Genomic DNA, 18,555 nt, shown 5'->3' with positions numbered 1-18,555 from the left:
TTGTAGATATTTGGGATACTTAGAAATTAATTAACTCATCCAGAGTTACACAGTTAGTCTGTATCAGAGGCAAGTTTTTTTACACAAATCTTCTAACTCTAAAGCTGATCTTCCATCTACTATGACATGATGTCTTTGGTGTAAATATTATAGTCCAAAGGCAGATCGCTTTCCATTACAGCACACTGCCTTATTATTATCATCTATAAAATAAAAACATAATACATTCACTACCTACCTCAAAGAATTATCATGCCAAAAGCAATCTATAAGTAGTTAGCAGATAAATATATATATACATCAATTATTCTTTTCATCCTCAAGTCAGGAGAAGCCGAGTTCTTTCTTATCTGGCTTCAGACTCTTACTAACTGTATAAGTTTATTAGATATTTACCCTGGACAAGTCACTTACAGGCTGTTTACCTCAGTTTTCTCAACTGTAAAATTGGTATAATAATGAATAGCATCTATCTCAAAAAGTTGTGAGACTCAAATGCAATATTTGTAAAACATACTAAACACAGTGCCTAGTGCACAGTAAGTGCTAGATAAATACTAGCTCCTCCTTTATCGAGATTTTTAGTCCAGTTTCAGTACATACATACCTTGGCACCATGATTACCAGAAAGACCCCAGTTTGAAGACCATCCTTTTTATGTGTGCTCTTTTTCTCACTTCTCCAACCGGCAAATCTCCCTTTTCCATGGGTGGGTGACAGAACCTAGTTCTCACTCACCTCCAGGAGCGTGCCCTCAATCTGCCACATCTTGAGGACAATCCAAAGTGGAATGCAGACCATGGAGGAGAGTGCCATCATCCACCCGATCCCATAACCCCAGTTGGGGTATGTGTACACATTGTTGTACTTGAGAGGTTTGTATTTCACCAGGAAGAAGATGAAGATTCCCTGAAAGATGGAAGAAGAGCCTGGTCACGAGGATCTAAATCACTAATGGAGCATTTCTCTCTAGGGGACACCCAAGGATTCTTTCTCAAAGAAATCCTAGCTTAGAAAGAGGTACACCATGTAAAGTCCCATAGCCCCTGACACACAAATGATGTATACACGTACATGTCTATATTTACAAACCTTTAGCTACTTTTTACATAGTTCTCTCCCAATGAACGTAATCCCATTGCCAGTAGGGATTGTTTAATTATGTTAATTGAGAAGCTACTAGTTCTTTTAAAATCTTGATTATTTTTCTTCAGTATTTAAATTGTTTTTTTCTCTTATTGATTGTAATATTTCCTCTTTAACCTGGGAATTTCAAAACTTGACTAAGACATCCCTCTAAGTTTTCTTCTTAGGGTCTCTTTCAGGTGGTGATAATGCATGAGTCAAATGCCATATTCTAGAAGTCTTCTCCAATCCTGTTAGGAGTTAGAATTCTTAACTTCCTCTTCCTCTAACCTCTCATGAAACTTATCTCCCTCTATGAAGCAGTGATGTAATATTTTGTACTATGGTTTTATGTGTATGTATATGTGTGTGTGTGTGTGTGTGTGTGTGTGTGTGTGTGTGTATGTATGTTTTAAATCTTTACTGGATGAAACCAGGATGATACAAGTCTGACTCTAGAACAATCTTTCTGGTTGAGGAAGGAGTCACCCAGGAGAGTCCCAGACACTACAGACCTGTTGTCTAAAAAGAACATACTATTAGTTGTCTGGATTTTAGAGCTATGAGGCAGTGGGAAGCTAGCCAAATGATACTCACTGCACAGATGCCTGGAGTTACCACTTTCCAGCACCACTTTATTAGGGATAGTGGTTTGTAGCCAATCATGTCTTCAATGTTGCCATAAAAGCGATTGCTTCCTGTACAGAAATAATGCGAATTACAATAATAATAGTAAACATTTCTATAGTGCCTTATGTTTTACAAAACACTTTACACATGCTACTTATTTTATTCTCGGAAGGACCCTGCAAAGAAGGTGATATTATTATTCCCATTTTATGGATGAGGAAACTGACATTTAGAAAGATTATGTGACTTGTCACATAGCTAATAAAGTATCTGAAGTAGTATTTGAACACAGGTCATGCTGACTCCAGGTAAAGGGTTTTATCCACTATATTATTCTTAGCACAGAAGATACAATGAAAAAATTCTCTTACTAGACTACAAAATTTATATGGAAAGGCCAAAGAAAATGAGCTCTTAGCCTTAAAAAAAAAAGAAAACTAAAGGCATATATATTTACTCTCATATCTTTGAGTGGGAAGGGGGATGTATGCGTGAACATTCCTTGCTCCACCTGAGGAGAGGAAAAAAAATACTCAAGTTTCATAGGACTATAGATTTGGAGCTGAAAGAGACCTTAGAGGTCATTAACTCCAACCTCTTAATTTCACAAATTAAGAGACTGAGACATAGAGGATTTGCTCATAATCACATACCTGGCAAGTATTAAAAACGTGATTTAGACCCAGATTTTCCCTGACTCCAGTGTTCTATCTAATATACCACACTGCCTCTCATTTAATCTAATTTAATTGTAAATCTCCTTTAATTTAATTGTAAAGATTTTTGGATAGATATTAGGAGGGATTCTTAACAGCCATGGAAAGTAATAATTCTTCATAATACAATGGAAAGGGTACTGGTGTTGGAGTCTAAGGACTTGAGTTCAAGTTTTTCTCTGCCACTTACTACCTATATGACTTTGGGAAAGCCATAATTTCCTCAACCCTCAGTTTCCTTATATTTCTGTAAAATTTGCATGTAAAATGAGATAATTTTTGAAATCTCTTGCAACCCTGAAGCTAAGAATTCTGAAATCTATGCATGAGGTAGGGTAGAGGCTGGTGAAGAAAGCCAGAGAGATAAAGGAACAAGGCCTAGAATGTTTTAGTCACAGAGAACAAAACAGCAGCTCCTTCCAGGCCTGGTGCTTGGGCTGCTGCCCAGTTGCAGTCACATCAAGTATTGGCTGAACAGAAAAAAGAGCTTATGCCTCCCACTGACTCGGGCAAACAGGTGTTATGGGTAGCAGCTGGCATAGGAAAAGAGATTTCATGGCAAATGGCACTGGGGATGAGGGCAGGATGATACTTACCATAAACCCAGCCAATGCAGACACATTCAAAGATTGCGACAAAGAGAAGGCACATCCCACTGGCTGCATAGGAATCAAACAGTTGGAAGATATACATACCACCCTACAGTAGAGATAGATGGAGAGACAAGAGCAGAATTAATGTGATGACTTCATATATACCTTAGTCTTCATTTAAGCTCAGGGGCAGCTCTCATCTTGACCACAGTGACTGGTCTATTCAGCATGGATCTTTTAGGAAGGAGGCTGGGACTTGGGGTGATTATTTGACTTGGAGTTTGTCCAAATCCATTATCTGTGTGAGCTTCTGATTCTGAGTCTTTTTGTTTTATTGCACCAAATGACTAACCTTTGGTTACCTCAGGATAAAGACTCTCTTTCTTGACCTACCTAAAATCAACTCTTCATTTTCTAATACAAAGGCAATGCTCCTCTGACCCTTCCTGTTAAATTAGGGAATCAGTCAGTCTTCCAGGTACCATTAGTCTGCTGTGTTAAGAAGCATGATGAGGTTGCCTCTTAGTTCATATTCCTTAGCACTCTAACAAAAAGGATGATATTCACCTGAATGCTAGTCTAACTAATAAGATCCAAGGGATATTACATATGCAGTGATAACTGCATACAATGAGGAGATCTGATTCTGCCATTGATTCTAACCTCATTTTCTGGGTCAAAGCTTCCCGATCATTAACACAAGAGGTTTAGCTTGGGTGATTTTTAAGGACCTTTCAAGCTTTAAGCTTTAGAGGCTCCATGAAAATTACCTTCAATTGGAAGGGAAAGATAATTTCTTCACAATAGGAGGGAGGTATTTTGAGGAAAGGATGGAGAAAAGAAATGCATTGCAAAAGATAACATGGCCATTCCTTCCTACTCTTCTTTTTTTCTTTCTTCTTTCCTTCTTTCTCTTTTCCCTTCCTACATTTATTTTTTTTCTTTCTTTTTTTCTTATCTGTTTGCTATCCCAGTCCTAGCCCCTTTGATTTTCCACTTAGTAGCAAATATATATAGCCAAGCAAAATAATTCCCCACATTGGCCATGTCAGAAAATGTATGTTTGCTGCAAGTGTTGTCTATCACCTCTCTATTGGGAGGTCAGGAATATGCTTCATTTTCAGTCAACTAGAACAGCGTTTTGTCAACATGTTGATCAGAGTTTTTGAATTCTTCACAGTTTGTTCTCTTAGTTCAGCTCACTTGAGTATTCATCATTCATATGGATATTTTCATAGTGACTCCATTTCTAACAAGTTATGTGACATTAAGCAAGTTATTTCCCCTCGTTTGTTTCTCAATATATTTTTTATTTAAAAGATAACTTAAACATCTTGACATCATTTCCCATTCTGGATTCTTTTGTTCTAGTCTTTAAGGACAATATAGACCTGTTCTTTGACAAGGTCATCCTTGATTCCATTTGTACCTTTGATCCCACTCCTCCCATCTCTTATAATAGGACCCTACTCCTTGGATGATTTCTTCCACTGTTTCTCTTAATCTTAATTCTTCTATTTCTATCATCTCCATTCCTGCTGCCTACAAACATGTCCAAGCCTACCTATTTTTATTTTTTCAATTTACCCTATCATCCTCTGAAACTATTATTTTATGGGTTTTTTTCCTTTCACAAAGTCTGAGAAAAAAACCATCCATACTTATTTGATCACTCAATCAAAAAGTATTTATTGAGCATTTACCATGGATGAGGCATTGCTTAAGGTGCTTGGGAAAATAGATGAAAATATAATATATGTCCATTCTTGAGGTCCATTCTAATGGGAAAGAAAGCTTATATCATAAGGATACACAAAGTAGATACAAGATGATTTGGGGGGGAGGAAAACCTCTGTCAGCTAGGGATTACCAAAAGGTTGCACGTGGAAGGTGGCCCTTAAGCTGAATTTTAAAGGAAGCTTAGGATTCTAGCTCAGGGAGGCAGGAATACAGTCCAGGGGTGAAGGACAGGTACTAAAAAGCATGGAGATAAGGAACAGGGGGGCCACATGTGAGGAATCTTAAGAAATCAGTTTAAAGATTTTGTAAAGGTGAATGTTGAAAACTAGCATTTATTTGGTAAAATAAAATACTATTAAAATAAAAACTGATGCATCCAAAACTCAGAAAAAAGAAGTCAGTTTAGCTGGACCAGAGAGTAGATAGAGTAGTGTAGTGGGATCTGGAATAATATTGAGAGGGTCAACCTGGACCAGTTTGTGAAGAGCTTTGAGTGCCCTATAGTTGTATTTGTACTTGATCCTCTAAATGTTAGGGAGCCATTAGAGTTTATTGAATAGGAGAGTGACATGTTAAGAAACCTGAGATTTAAGAATATTATCCTGTGGCTTTGTAGATAAAAGGAGTGGAGAAAAACTTCAGACATAGTATAATGGAAATAGCATCCTCTCTAGATTCAGGTGATCTGAATTCAAATCACACCTCAGGTTCTTGATATTTGTGTGAGTTTAGGCAAATCCCTTTATATCCCTTAGTCCCAGTTTCCTTATCAATGTAATGAAAGGTTTGAATTAAATGTCTTTTGAAGTTTTCTAACTCAATATTTATGAGCCTATGCTTTTATAAATTATTTCAATAGTTTAGATGAGAGATAATATGGGCTTAAATTTAAGTGGAGAAAAGGAGATGGAGTAAAGAGGTGGTATCAGGGAAACTGATTAAATATGGTAGGGGTGGTGATGGAGTGAGTATGCCATGAAGAATACAAGCCTAACCAGGTGATTACAAGGATAGTGACATTTATTCTTTCACTTCTTAGCATTCAATGCAATGATTTTATCATTCAATTGAAACTTTTTTTTTCAAAGTTAACTTTTTAAACTTTAACAAAGTTATCTTTGAATTATTACATGCAATGGCTTTTCTCAGTCCTTCTCTTTTTTGACATCCTCTCCTAAATAAGCATCCTACAATTCTCCTGGTTTTTCCCCTATCTCTCTATTCCTTGTCTATTTCTTTTTCTGGATAGAAGCTACTTGAGGGTAAAACCTGTTTGCAGGTTTTGATTTTGTCTTTGCATCTCCTGTACCTTATCCACTTTGACTTTGACTTTTTTTTTGGCTGAAGACTTTATTTAGATCTCCCCTAGCCATAAGCTGTAGTCCATTTCATGGGAGATGCCATGCCAATGGTTCCATCTCTGGCCCCTCTGAGATTCCATGACTTATAATTTGAAATGGTAATCTGTGACTAGGTAATCCTGGTCAATTCTAGTCAAGCCGGTGTTATTCATAGCTAATTTCATGGAACAAATCTTATCTTTTTAGATAGACTCTAAGTTCTCTGAAAACAGGGACCACAGTCCATTTCTATATCTGTTAAGCATAGCCTAGAAAAAAAGTGCTTTTGTCTAAATTTTTTTGTCTAAAATCATGGGAAATGGATAAGGTCAAAATTGTTAGACACCAAGTTTGAGAAGAATGAGCATTCAAAGCAAAATGGAGCATTTGCTTAAATTAGACTCAATGAATGGCTTTTCTTCTGTCACCTTGAATAACCAAAGGTTATTCAAACAGAAAATGAAATGATGATTACTAAATGGTCAAGCCATAGACTTTTCCTTAGGAAAAAATAACCGAGGATTCAGTCTTACATTCCATTCTTTTTCTCTCTTGATTGAGTTGGGCTTTTAAAAATGGTAAAAGCTAGGAAGAATGAAGTCCATAATTATTCTAATAACAGGAGGTGAATTAGTGCATTAGGCAATCCTCAGTGTGGGAGGGTCAATCCAGGGTAGCTGTTCCGTTAGAGGAAAAGATGGTTGGTATCAAAGACTGTCACCTAATAACACCTCCCAATAATTAGGATTTTGAAGGGTTAGTGATTAATGTTCTCAATTCGCTTAACTAGATGTAATTATTCATTTCTACTATGCAATATGTTGCAAAGTTAAGATCAATGTATTTGGAGTCAGAAAACTAAGTTCATAACCAGCATCCTGCCATATCCACCTCTCACCTCCATGCTTTTGCACTCACTTTTACTTCTTGTGATCCTTGCCTTTCTTCAAGACATAGTTCAGAATTCACTTCTTATTCTTATTCTTATTCTGATTCCCCCAGTTAATATTCTCTTCCTCTTGAAGTCATTTTATATCATTTTGTAGTCATTTCGTATTTCCTTTTAGTATACATGGTATGTATACTAAACATTTTCATTTTCTTCATTGTCTCTCCTGAACATAGCTCTGTGTCTTCGGCAGCCAGCTGGTACAGTGGAAATAGCACTAATCCGGAGCTAGGAACAAATCTGGCCTAAGTTACTTATCAGCTGTGTGACTTTGGACAAGTCACTTTAATTTCTATTTGCCTCAGTTTCCCCATCTGCAATATGGGAATGATAATAATAGAATCTACTTCCCAGGATTGTTGTGAGCTCAAATGAGATTAAAACTGCAAAGTCCTTAGCATGATGCCTGGTACATAATAAATGCTACCTAAATGTTAGATGCTATCATCATCATCATCTGTAAAATGAGGATGATTACAGCACTACCTCCTAGAGTTATTGTGAGGATCAAATGAAATAATTATAAAGCACTTAATATAGTGTCTGGCACATAGTAAATGCTATGGAAATGTTATCTATCATTATTGTATTTAGTAGAAATTTATCACATGTTTGATGAATTGCTTAACTGAATCACCAGTCATATAACCTTGGACTAGTCCGTTCCCTTTTACGAATCTTCATTTTTCTCATTGACTTTTTAAGGGAATACCAAAGATACTAGTATCTTATTATAAAAAAGGAATGAAATTAGCCTTAGATCTGCCCACCTCATGGGATTATTGTAAGGGTCAAATGGGATGATCCATATTAAAGACAGTCTATCAGTTGTAAGCCTCACCATGACTCTTGCTCATGGCTAGTACTTTCCCTGCATAGTATTCTTCTGAACCATAGATTTCCTATCAGACTATTTCCAAAAAGCTGAACCCTGGATTCAAATTTAATTCAATAAACATTTTTTAAAAAATTATTATAGAATCCTAGAATCTCAAGAATTGGAAGAGACTTTGGAGTTCAGTGAGTCCAAGTGTCTTTTGCTGCCTTTGGACCTTGCCTACCAGTCAAAATATTCACTTTTGACATCATTTTGATGCATGAGTTTCTTTATCTCTCAAGCATAAGTGTCAATTTGCATGTCATAAAGTCCTCTTCTTCTGCAATCAGAATTTCACAAGTTTTCTTTAAATACAGGCAGAATGATGATGTGGAGAAAAAAAACACGGCATCCCTTAAGTGTCAGCAGCCAAACAGGCTGAAAATGTTTTCTCTGATAACCTCAGCTCCACTGAGGATCTTTCACTAGGTTTAAGAGAAGAAATCTTTATTTCCATTAACGGTAGTCAAGAGAGCAGGAGATTTGCTCAAACTCATCCTTTTTAAGAGAATTTTTAAGACTTTTCTCGATAAAGAGAAGTTGGGGAGATGGGGGAGGGATTGGAGAGACAAAGGGAAGAGCATATCTGCTTTTTAAGAATGTTTTCATTCTAGTTATCTTGGTGAACCAAGGAGGAGAATTATATCACCCCCTCACCTGAAAAGGAGCTTGACAAGTGAGGAGTGAGTGGGAGCGCCTGCAGTTCTGAGCCTGACATCCAAAAATGTCACTACCACACCTTATTTTTTTTAATGCAACTCAAGGGAGACAATATACCTTAGGCTTTGGGTCCATTATAATTGGTTCCACAGAAAGAATTGGGGGATCAGAATGTATTGAAAAAGGCTGTCTGTTGTGGACTGGTAAGGTGGCTCACTGATACTAGCCTGAGTTATACTGATTTTTGAATTGATGGAACCCAACGTCCATTCCATCTTTGTGAAACTAGGGGCTATATGAATACTACATATATACTTTTAGACTTGGTTAATGTGCTGATAATTTTTTAACTCTTTTTTATTTTTTCATTATTCCTTGTTATTAAGGGATAGATCACGAGGCAGGGAAGGGAGAAAGGTATGTTGGGAAATGAAGGCAATATAAATACAAAAGATGAGGAAACACAAAAAATAAACCAAAAAGCTTCTTACCTCTGTTAACATGACCAAGCCAAGGAAGTAGGAGACGATGGACAGGGCCAGGATGAGCAGTTCCCGCCGATAGCCACGCCGAAAAGTCTTTGGATACATATCCACTACTGCTGTCACGAGACTTTCCACACACACAAACTAAAGGGAGGTGATAGTCTTAGTTAGACAGCCCATAACGCTGCAGCCTGTGGGACTCTGGCTGCACGTAGGCATGGTGAGCTCAAAATAGAACCAAATATCTCCACCACAGTTGATGCTCAATGAATGTTTGTTGATTAGAGTGTCTTCACAGAGGGAATAATTCTTCTTTAACACCTTAAGAAGGGAACAAAGCTCTCCTAGGATGAGAAAACCCTGAATTTAATCCTTTCTCCGCTACTTATTACCTATGTGTCCTTGGATACATGATTTCCTTCTACTCCCATTTAGACTTCTAGACTTTGATGGAGGGAGGATCTGGGAGGTTTTTGGTACAGTGGAAAGAGCTCAATCTGGGTTCAGATCTTACCTCCATGTGTGACCTTGGGCAAAATGGTTAACTTTTCTGTGCCTCAGTTTCCTCATGTGGGGATTGAACTTATAGACTCTGAAGTCCCTTTCAGCTCTGGATTTTTTCAAGCAAATTAATCATAGCACCCTCTAGAATTGTGAGGAAAATCAAATAAAATAACAATTGTGGTGCACTCGGCATAGTGCCCGATATTATGGCTCTGGCTATTATTTTTATTATTATTTTTGTTCATTATATGAAGATCCAGAAGGGACTCACTCAAAGTCATAGCAAGAGAAAGTGGCTCACATCCAAGTCTACATCTCCATACCCAGTGTTCTTTCTAGAAGCAATTGCCTTATTCTATGTTCTGCCATTAGTCTTATATTCCAGTTAGCCCCTTAAAGGTAGATCCAATATAGAACCAATGATCATGGCAATAATCATAGAGATCATCTAGTTCAATTCTCTTCATTTTCAGAGATGGAAATGAGGTTCTAGAGGGGGATATTAGTTGTCTTAAATCAAGTAATAGAGAAGAATACTCTCTACTAGGAGTACACAAAGGGAGTAGAGAGAAGGAGGATTTGGACCTAGGTCATTTCTGGTCTCTTGCCATGATACAATATTGTTTCTGGATACTTCTGAGAAGTACCACGTTCCTCACAGCCACTAGCAGAGCCAGGACATTCATGTGGTGCTTGGTATATCCCTATTGGTGGCGTGATTATTTTTCCCCTTGCTAAGTGAAGGATGGTACAGATCTTGCTTTTGTTCTGGGCTCATATTAATGACTTTTAGAAATGCAGAATGGGATTCTGACAACCCCCACCTCACCAATCCCATCATATTCTGCATGCTTGGGGCTTGGAGTGCTACCATATGCAGAGCTCAGCTCAGGGGGACCCTGGGGGACCTGACAGCCCCAGCCTACGGTCTGCAGTAGTCACTCAACTGATGACAAGCCCCTGTTTCACAAGGCTTTGACCTGGGACAATAGAAAGTGATTATCAGGAGAAACACGTGGTTCCTCACTACGGCAGCTTAGTAACGATCGCTGAGAAACCAATTCTGGGGAAGAAATTGGATTTGGCTGGCTGAATTGATGGCCATGCCAACGAAGGGCTTGGAGGTTAAATGACTTGCATAAGGTCACAGAGGAGCCAATCTGGGGTAGCTGCTGACCCGCACAGCTTTGGGGACCTCCCAATAAGAGAACAAAACCAAGTAATCTGAGCATTGAGGAATTTGCTTTTTAAAACCCCTTGGTATTAGGGGAGACTTATTGGGTTGTGATAAACTACCCAGTTTAAATCCTGGTCATGTATTTTTGCTGCTTCTTAATTCTGATACAAAAGAGGACAGACCTTGATAGGTGAGTCAGTCAATAAACATTTATGAAGTACCTACTATGTGTCAGGCATTAAGCACTGGCGATACAAAGAAGGGCAAAATACAGTCCCACCCTCCTAGAGTAGATTTGGGGTCTGGGCTCAAACTTTAGATCACTGCTTCCAACCTGAATAATCTTAGGATGCTATTTCCCTCTCTCTCAGCCTCAGTTTTCTTATTTGTGAAATGAGGTGATTGGACCATTAAGATTTCTTGTAGCTCTAAATCATGATTCTATAAATTTTATGTGGTTTTAAGTTTATAATCCACCTCTCTTTCTCCCTGTGTCTTAGTTTCTATCTGTCTCTGTCTCTGTATCTCTTACACAAACTCTCATTCTCTCTCATACACAGACTCATTCTCGCACTCTCTCTCCTTCTTTCTTATGCACACACATTCTCACTCTCATTTTCTCTCTCTCTCTCATATGTAATTTCTCTCTTTTTTCTCTCACACACACATGTAGGGCACAAGCACACACACGGATGGAAAGGAGGTTATGGACTAGGAAGTAATAGGAGATAAGACTATATATACAAAGATCTTGCTTGGTAATATGAAGAGATGGGTCTTGATCTGAGAGCCTGCGGAGAGCTGTCCTCAGTCCGGGGGCAGAGGAGGGTTATTAAAACATTATTTGAGGAAGAGTAGTCTGCGTGATCTCCAATATGGATGGAAGGGGAGAAGACTGCAGGGATTCTAGTCAGGAGTCTGTTGTCAAAGGATCTTAGATTTAGACGTAAAGAGCCCTTTGAGTCATTGCATCCAAGCCTCTCTTTATTGAAGAGGAAACTGCCTCCTGAGAAGGAATCCCTCACTTCAATGAGAGATGCTATGAGTGGCATGTTGCACTCAGCCTTCTGAGGGTAAATCCAATTCCCTTCTCTCCCTACCACACTGTCTCCCTGCTAGTCTCATCCTGGGGACCCTGGACTTAGATGGGGATCTAGGAAAAGAGGAGAAGGATCTAAGGAATCTTGCAGAGGCAGGAGCCCAGAGGCCTGAAAAGCAAGTGGCTGTGCTGGTGGATAAGGGGAAACAAGAGCTAAGAGAAGATCCATTCAAGATAGGATGCGGGTGAAATATCCTGGATGTCAGAGACTTAGAAATTAACATGAGAGGTGTAGTAGAACAAATAAGAAAATTAAATACATCATTCTCAATGTGGTGACCACCTTTCCAAATGTTTCAGACTTCACTCCTGGGGAAATCCTAGCAGAGATGCCCTGGCTGAGGATTTATTGCCAGGATCTTATGGAACCTCAGGAGAGGTTCTGACTATCCCTCTGCTGCTGCTGAAAGGAGGAAGGTTGGCAAGAGAAAATAGGTCTCCAATTTCAGTGGGTCTGTTGCGGAGGGCATCAGAAAGTGGTGTCAAGGATGATGTAGATTAATTGGGACCTTGAGATATTGACCTGGGAGTCATGAGGGTGAGAGGGGGGAAGAGAAGTCATTGAGCTGGCTAAAGACATGATCTGCTTGAGATCAAGGAAGGAAAGTTTTGGGAGGAGGGAGTGAGAGCATGTGGCAGGTTCTGTGGCTTAGGCAAGGAAGCAAAGGGAATAAACAGTAAACGTGAGGTTAGCTGAGATTTTGAGAAACTTCATTGCATTTGGGGGAGCATCCTGAGAAATAGATTTTTTAGAGGGTCATCCTTGGTCCCATGGCACATTCATTTATTTATTCATTAATTCATTTGCAGAAATTCCTTCACTTGCCTATATATTCCTTTCATAAATTAATCATTAATTTCTTTACGTAATTCATTCAAATGCTCATAAGACACTTACTGAGTGCCCAGACCTGAGCTAGGTAGATATGAAAGAAAAATACAGAAGGAATATCAGATACAGGCTCTGCTCTTGGGAGAACCTCACTTTATTAAAAGACACTGTAACATTTATATGCATTAAACAGCTCTATAACAGTACAAGGTCATACATGATTAAATAGTAGATTAAATGACAAAGAAAAGAAATCTTTCATGGGTGAGGAAACCAGACAAGGTTGCACAGAAGAGAGGGGATTTAATTTAAACTTTAGAGATGGGCAAGATTTGAATAAGCAAAGGTTAGAAGGAGAGTTATTATTCCCAATGGGAAGAACAGCATAGGTAAAGGTCTCTCAATGTAAGGTAAGCCTCTTAAGGGCAGAGATTATTTCATTTTTGTCTTTATTATCTCCATCATCTAGTATAGGGCATCTAGTATAGGGTAGGAACTTCATGAACACTAGTTGGATGATTCATTTAGAGCCAGAAATCAGAGTGGGAAATGTCTGGGGCACAGTGAGGAGGTGGGCCTGACTGTAATGGAAGATGGATGTCAGGGAACACAGCAAGATAAGGTTGGCCTGGGCAGGTGGAGGATTTCGAATGTTAAGCAAAGATGATACATGAATACATTATCCTGTGGTTAAGTCCAGTAAGATGTAAACTCCTTGAGGACAGGGGATGTTTCGGATCTGTATTTGTATTCCCCAAACTTAGCATAACGAATTGTTGTTTGATAGTTTTTTGAAGTTATTTAAGGTGAATTAAATTGGACTCTAAGTAGAAAGAGGAGGCCAGTTCCTTTATGGGGAGAATTGGAGCCCTTCCCACCAAGTGTTCTAGAGGAGTCTCTTACCTGGCTGTCCAGTCCCAAGAAAATGAGCATCATGAAGAACAAGGTAGCCCACAGAGGAGAAAGGGGCATCATGGTGACCGCCTTGGGGTAGGCAATAAAGGCTAGGCCGGGGCCTGGAGACAAGGAAAGAAATGGTTATGTGGTATGTCCCCTATCTCCAGGTATCTTCCACACAGCTGCCCCTTTTGCCCCCATCAGGGGCACCAAGCAATTCTCACCAAATTGCTAACAATGAAAAGGAACAGAAAGACATCTGGGAAGGTCGGTTTATAAGAGATTATTTTCCCAGATGATTGATTGTACTTCAATTCTAGTTTCTTGCTTCTGTTTAGGAGATTGAGATATGATAGTATGCATTAGAAGGAAATGGCATAATTAGAAATGCCCTCTATCCAAGTTACAAATTACATATTGAATTTTAGGTTTATTACTAAACCTCTCTGAGTCTCAGTTTCTTCATCTGTAAAACAGGTTGGTTGAACTAGGCTTAACAATTAAAATTATCCAGAAGTGGAGTGGACTGCCTTGGGAAGAATCCATTGATTCCCTCCCCTTAGAGTTTTTGAGTAGTCAGCTAGCATTTATTAAGCATCTACTATATTTCAAACACTGTGCTAAGAGCTGGGAATACAAAAAAAGGCAAAATACAGTCCCTGCTCTCATAAGAGCTCATTTAAATATGTTTTAGAAGAAATTCTTTTTCTGGAATAGGTCATACTAATACTAATATTTATTATGTTAAGTAAATCAATTGTAAATATATATTATAATATAATAATAAGATCTGCACAGTATTTACTTATTTATCTCATTTGGTTCTCATGACAACGCATAAAATTGAAACTGAAGCTCCTAAAAGTTAAATGAAAAGGCCAGAGTCACACAGCTAATTAAGTGTCCAAGGCAGGATTTAAATTCAGGTCTTCCTAACTCCAATATCCTACCCACTATGCCACCTAGCTGCTTACCAAGGACATTTGCAATTTTAAAATTCTCTGATTTTGTGACTAAATAATCATGAGGTCTTTTCTAGCTCTAAATCTATGCTCCTAATTATTTCATTTCTTTTCCTTTTCCTTTTAGGGGATGGGGAGACTCTAATTTTAGTCAATTTCTTTAGAGTGAGTAGAATTTTGGAATATCTTCTATGCATTTCCATTTTCTCCTCTATCTTGCAAGGAGGAATTGGGCAGTGGCAGAAAGTAGGAACTCAGACTCAGCCCGAGAAAAGCAGAAAAGCAGGGGAGATGGAGAGGGAGCTTAATAGATTAGCTCTGGAGAAAATTAATTTACCTAAGGGCTCCAACACTATTGTCTTTTTTGTCAATATGACTGCAACTCTGTTCATGGCTGCTTATTCATGGAATTCTATAATCTTCACGCTGGAAAGCACCTTGGGGTCACCCAATCAAATCTTTGCCCTATGCTAGCACTCCTTCACCCTCCACTTAGAATAAAAGAATTTATAGCTGGAGGGAAACAAGATCACAATTAAAAAAAAAAAAAACTCTACTGAATTAGAATGTGCTCCTAATATCTGAAAGTCTAAAGCTCCATCAGCACGTGTCTCTCAACTGGGTAATGGACTGAACCGAATGAAATGACTTTGGCCAGAGAATTATGCTTCCTTTTCTGAAATGGAGGGTGAAACCCAGGAGGGTTATCTCCTTGTTCACACAGAGCTAAATGATGAAAAGGATGTTGGGATCATGGCGCCACCCAGTGGGAAGAAGAAGAACAGCCGGCAACTTTGGAGGTGAGACTCCCCAGAAAGACTTTTGTCTCCTGACTGCACAGACTCCTGCTCCAAGAATGTTTTGTATGGTGCCGCCCACGCCTAGCTCCTTGCCTCCCCCTGTGATTATCCGCATCCCCTCCAATTTATCCTGTACATATATTTTAATAGGGCTGTTTGTGTGTTGTCTCCCCTCACGAGACTGTGAACCCCTCGAGAGCAGGGCTGTTTTTCGCCTTTCTTTGTATTTTGAACACTTAGCACAGTGCCTGGCACATAATACATGCCTAATTTGTTGACTGACTGACTAAAACACTGGACTGAGTGTTTTAGTCATATTATCTCATTGTGAAGGTAGATGCTATTATTATCTCCTTTTTATAGTTGCGGGTTAGAAAGGAGTTGGGTGACTTGACCATGGTCCTAAGGATTTCATGAATTCAATGCTTTGCCAATGACACTTAATTCTCTCTGAATTTCAAGACTAGAAAATGGAGCATTGACAACCACCAGCAAGAAGGGAGAGAAGCCAGTTCCATCCTATCTCACCCCAGTGACCATGGACATTTCCAGATGTTGGAGTACTCTGTGCAGGGCAGGAAGAAGGTAGAGATATATAATGATAAGAGCATAGAATGGACCCTGGATCCTGGAGGCTGGAGAGTTAATCCAACTCTTATTGGTAACTATCAATGTGATCTGAGTCTTTCTTTCCAGCATGTGGTTTCCTCCTTAGTCCAATGAGGGAATTGGACCATTGCATCAGATGGCACTAGTAGCAGTGCCAGTGATAAAGATGATGGTAATGGGACTAACACAGTATAGTGGATAGGGTAAAAAAAAACCCTGAGTTTTAATCCTGCTTCAGAAATTGAGCAGTTGTGTTACATGGATAAATCATTTAACCTGACTCCCCCTCAGACACATCATGAGGGGGGGGAACACATACCCCCCCTTAAAATGAGGGGATTGGACTTCCAGCTCTGAATCTTGGATACTGGGAGCCACAATTTAGGTTTCTCATTCCACCACTGTCTATGTAATCCTATGCAGGTCACTTAACATCTAAAGGTGCCTAGGGAAATCTCTAAGACTGTAAGTTGCAGAATATTTATGATTTGAAATGGAGGCTGGCTTCATCACTGGGAATTTTCTTTGTCAATGAAATCAGAGACTTGGATCAAATTAAAAAACAAAAATCCAATCTAAACAAAACTGTGAGAGTCTTTACCTTCTGTCTGTTCTGTATGTATTTTTAATGTACCTATCACTAATCGGACGCTTCTCCCATTAAAATATAAGGTCCTCAAGAAAGGGGATGTTTTTGCTTTTCTTTGAATTTTATATTGGTACATAATAAGTGCTTAATAAATGCTTGATGACCATTGAGTATTTGTGCAGAATTTCAAAACTGATCTAAGTGCTTCAAAAACATTTTTCATTTAAACCTCTAAAAGATGCTGTAAAATAGATTTTAAGTTACTTTATATTGATTTTTAGAGATAAAGAAGCTGAGGAGCTCAGAGATTAATTGACTTGCTCAAAATCACATAGCTAATCAGTGTCAGAAGGGGGATTTGAATCCAGGTTCTTCCATACCAAGTCCAATATTCAATCAACTGCATCACAAGACAATGTATGTAAAATGCTTTGTAAACTTTAAAATCTCTATATTTATATATCTGTGCCTATATCTATATCTATATATTAAAGGGTGTACATGTATAAATACTATATATGTAAACATATGTCATATAAGTTAATCACCATTAATTTATTAAAGTTAAAAGACATTAAAAGACATACTCCTTTCTCCCTTTTTTTGAGGCAAGCAATGTTAACTGATTTGCATAGGATCACCCAACTAATAAATGTCAGAATGGAGACTTGAAACCAGGTCTTCCAGACCAAGTCCAATGTTGAGTCCATTGTACCATAATAAGATAATTTATATAAAATGCTTTGTCAGTTTTAAAATGCTACATATATAGCCATGCCTGGATATGTGTATATAATATACATATACATTATATATGTGTATATATACTATATACCATATATATATATATGTATAACTCATTATCAGTTTCTTAAAGTTAACACCCTCTTTTGGGGGCAACCAGAATTAAGTGACTTGCCCAATTAGTAAGTGTTGAGGCTAGATTTGAACTCAGGTTCTTGGCTCTGGAGCCAATATTCTCTCCACTGTTCCTTTCTTATAGACTATGGAATCCTATTAAGCCGTGGTTCTCAAAGTATGGTCTAGAGACTCCTGGGGATCACTGAAACCCTTTTAGATGGTCTACAAATTCAAAAATAGTTTTTATTTCCAATATGGTAAATGTCTATAAATATAATCCAGATAAACAGAAACTCTTTGGAGAGCTCCTCAATAATTTTTTAATAGGATAAAGATACTGAAAACAAAAGTTTCAGAATCACTGCTATTAAGATATAAGGTAGCATGTCTTATCAGTCTTTACCCTTTCTTTTTTCCTGTTTTGTTTTGGAGGAAGGGGAAGGGCGTAAACACCTAAAGAACTACTTTTTATAAAACCTTCTGTTCCAAATTTTCCCTTCCTTCTCCCCACTGCCTCTCCTAGATGGCAGGTTGTCTGATGTTATGGGTGCTAAGCACTGGACTAAGTGCTTTACTCATATTATTTCATTTCATTCTCACAACCTATAAAAGTAGATGCTATTATATCTCTTTTTATAGCTTAGGTAATGGGGGCAGAAAGGGGTTGAATTACTTGACCATGGTCCTAAGGCTAGAAAATATCAGAAGTTGGGTATTCTGGAATCCAGGCTCAGAATTCTACCTATTGTACCTGTAGCTGTCTCTTGTTTCACTGGTTTGGAGACATTGAGGATATTAATTGTAACTTTGTACATGTCTTGAAACAGATTTTATGGATATATTAAGAAACACATTGACAAAACCCTGGTGGTTTTCTTCTCCAGGAAAACATACCTGATTCAGCTACCTCGGCAATGGGCACCCCCTGCTCGTACGCCATGAATCCAAGGACAGAGAAAATGGCAAACCCGGCCACAAAGCTGGTGCCACTGTTCAGACAGCACAGCATGATGCAGTCTCTGGAGGAGAAAAACAAGAGGACCTTACATAGACTGGCATTGGACAGCTCCCACAACACAACATGGCAGACTCTGCTCCACATAGGGAGGC

General features: G+C 38.5%; 1 protein-coding gene across 1 annotated transcript in view; it reads right to left on the bottom strand.

Annotated features, from left to right (window-relative positions):
• The window catches only part of SLC6A11 (solute carrier family 6 member 11), a 178,578-nt gene that overhangs the window by 8,141 nt on the left and 151,882 nt on the right, over window positions 1-18,555 (bottom strand). Inside the window, exons 8-13 of the mRNA XM_031955206.1 lie at window positions 18,340-18,464; window positions 13,631-13,743; window positions 9,122-9,259; window positions 3,068-3,170; window positions 1,723-1,823; window positions 739-909 (exon numbers count right to left, since the gene is read on the bottom strand). Coding sequence (XP_031811066.1) covers window positions 739-909; window positions 1,723-1,823; window positions 3,068-3,170; window positions 9,122-9,259; window positions 13,631-13,743; window positions 18,340-18,464 — 751 coding nt within the window. The remainder of the gene's footprint in view (window positions 1-738; window positions 910-1,722; window positions 1,824-3,067; window positions 3,171-9,121; window positions 9,260-13,630; window positions 13,744-18,339; window positions 18,465-18,555) is intronic.

This window comes from Sarcophilus harrisii, chromosome 1, assembly GCF_902635505.1.
Source record: "Sarcophilus harrisii chromosome 1, mSarHar1.11, whole genome shotgun sequence".
In the NCBI taxonomy this organism is placed as follows: Eukaryota; Metazoa; Chordata; class Mammalia; order Dasyuromorphia; family Dasyuridae; genus Sarcophilus; species Sarcophilus harrisii.
The sequence above is the reverse complement of the archived record's forward strand: the minus strand, read 5'-3'. Positions and strand labels throughout refer to the sequence as shown.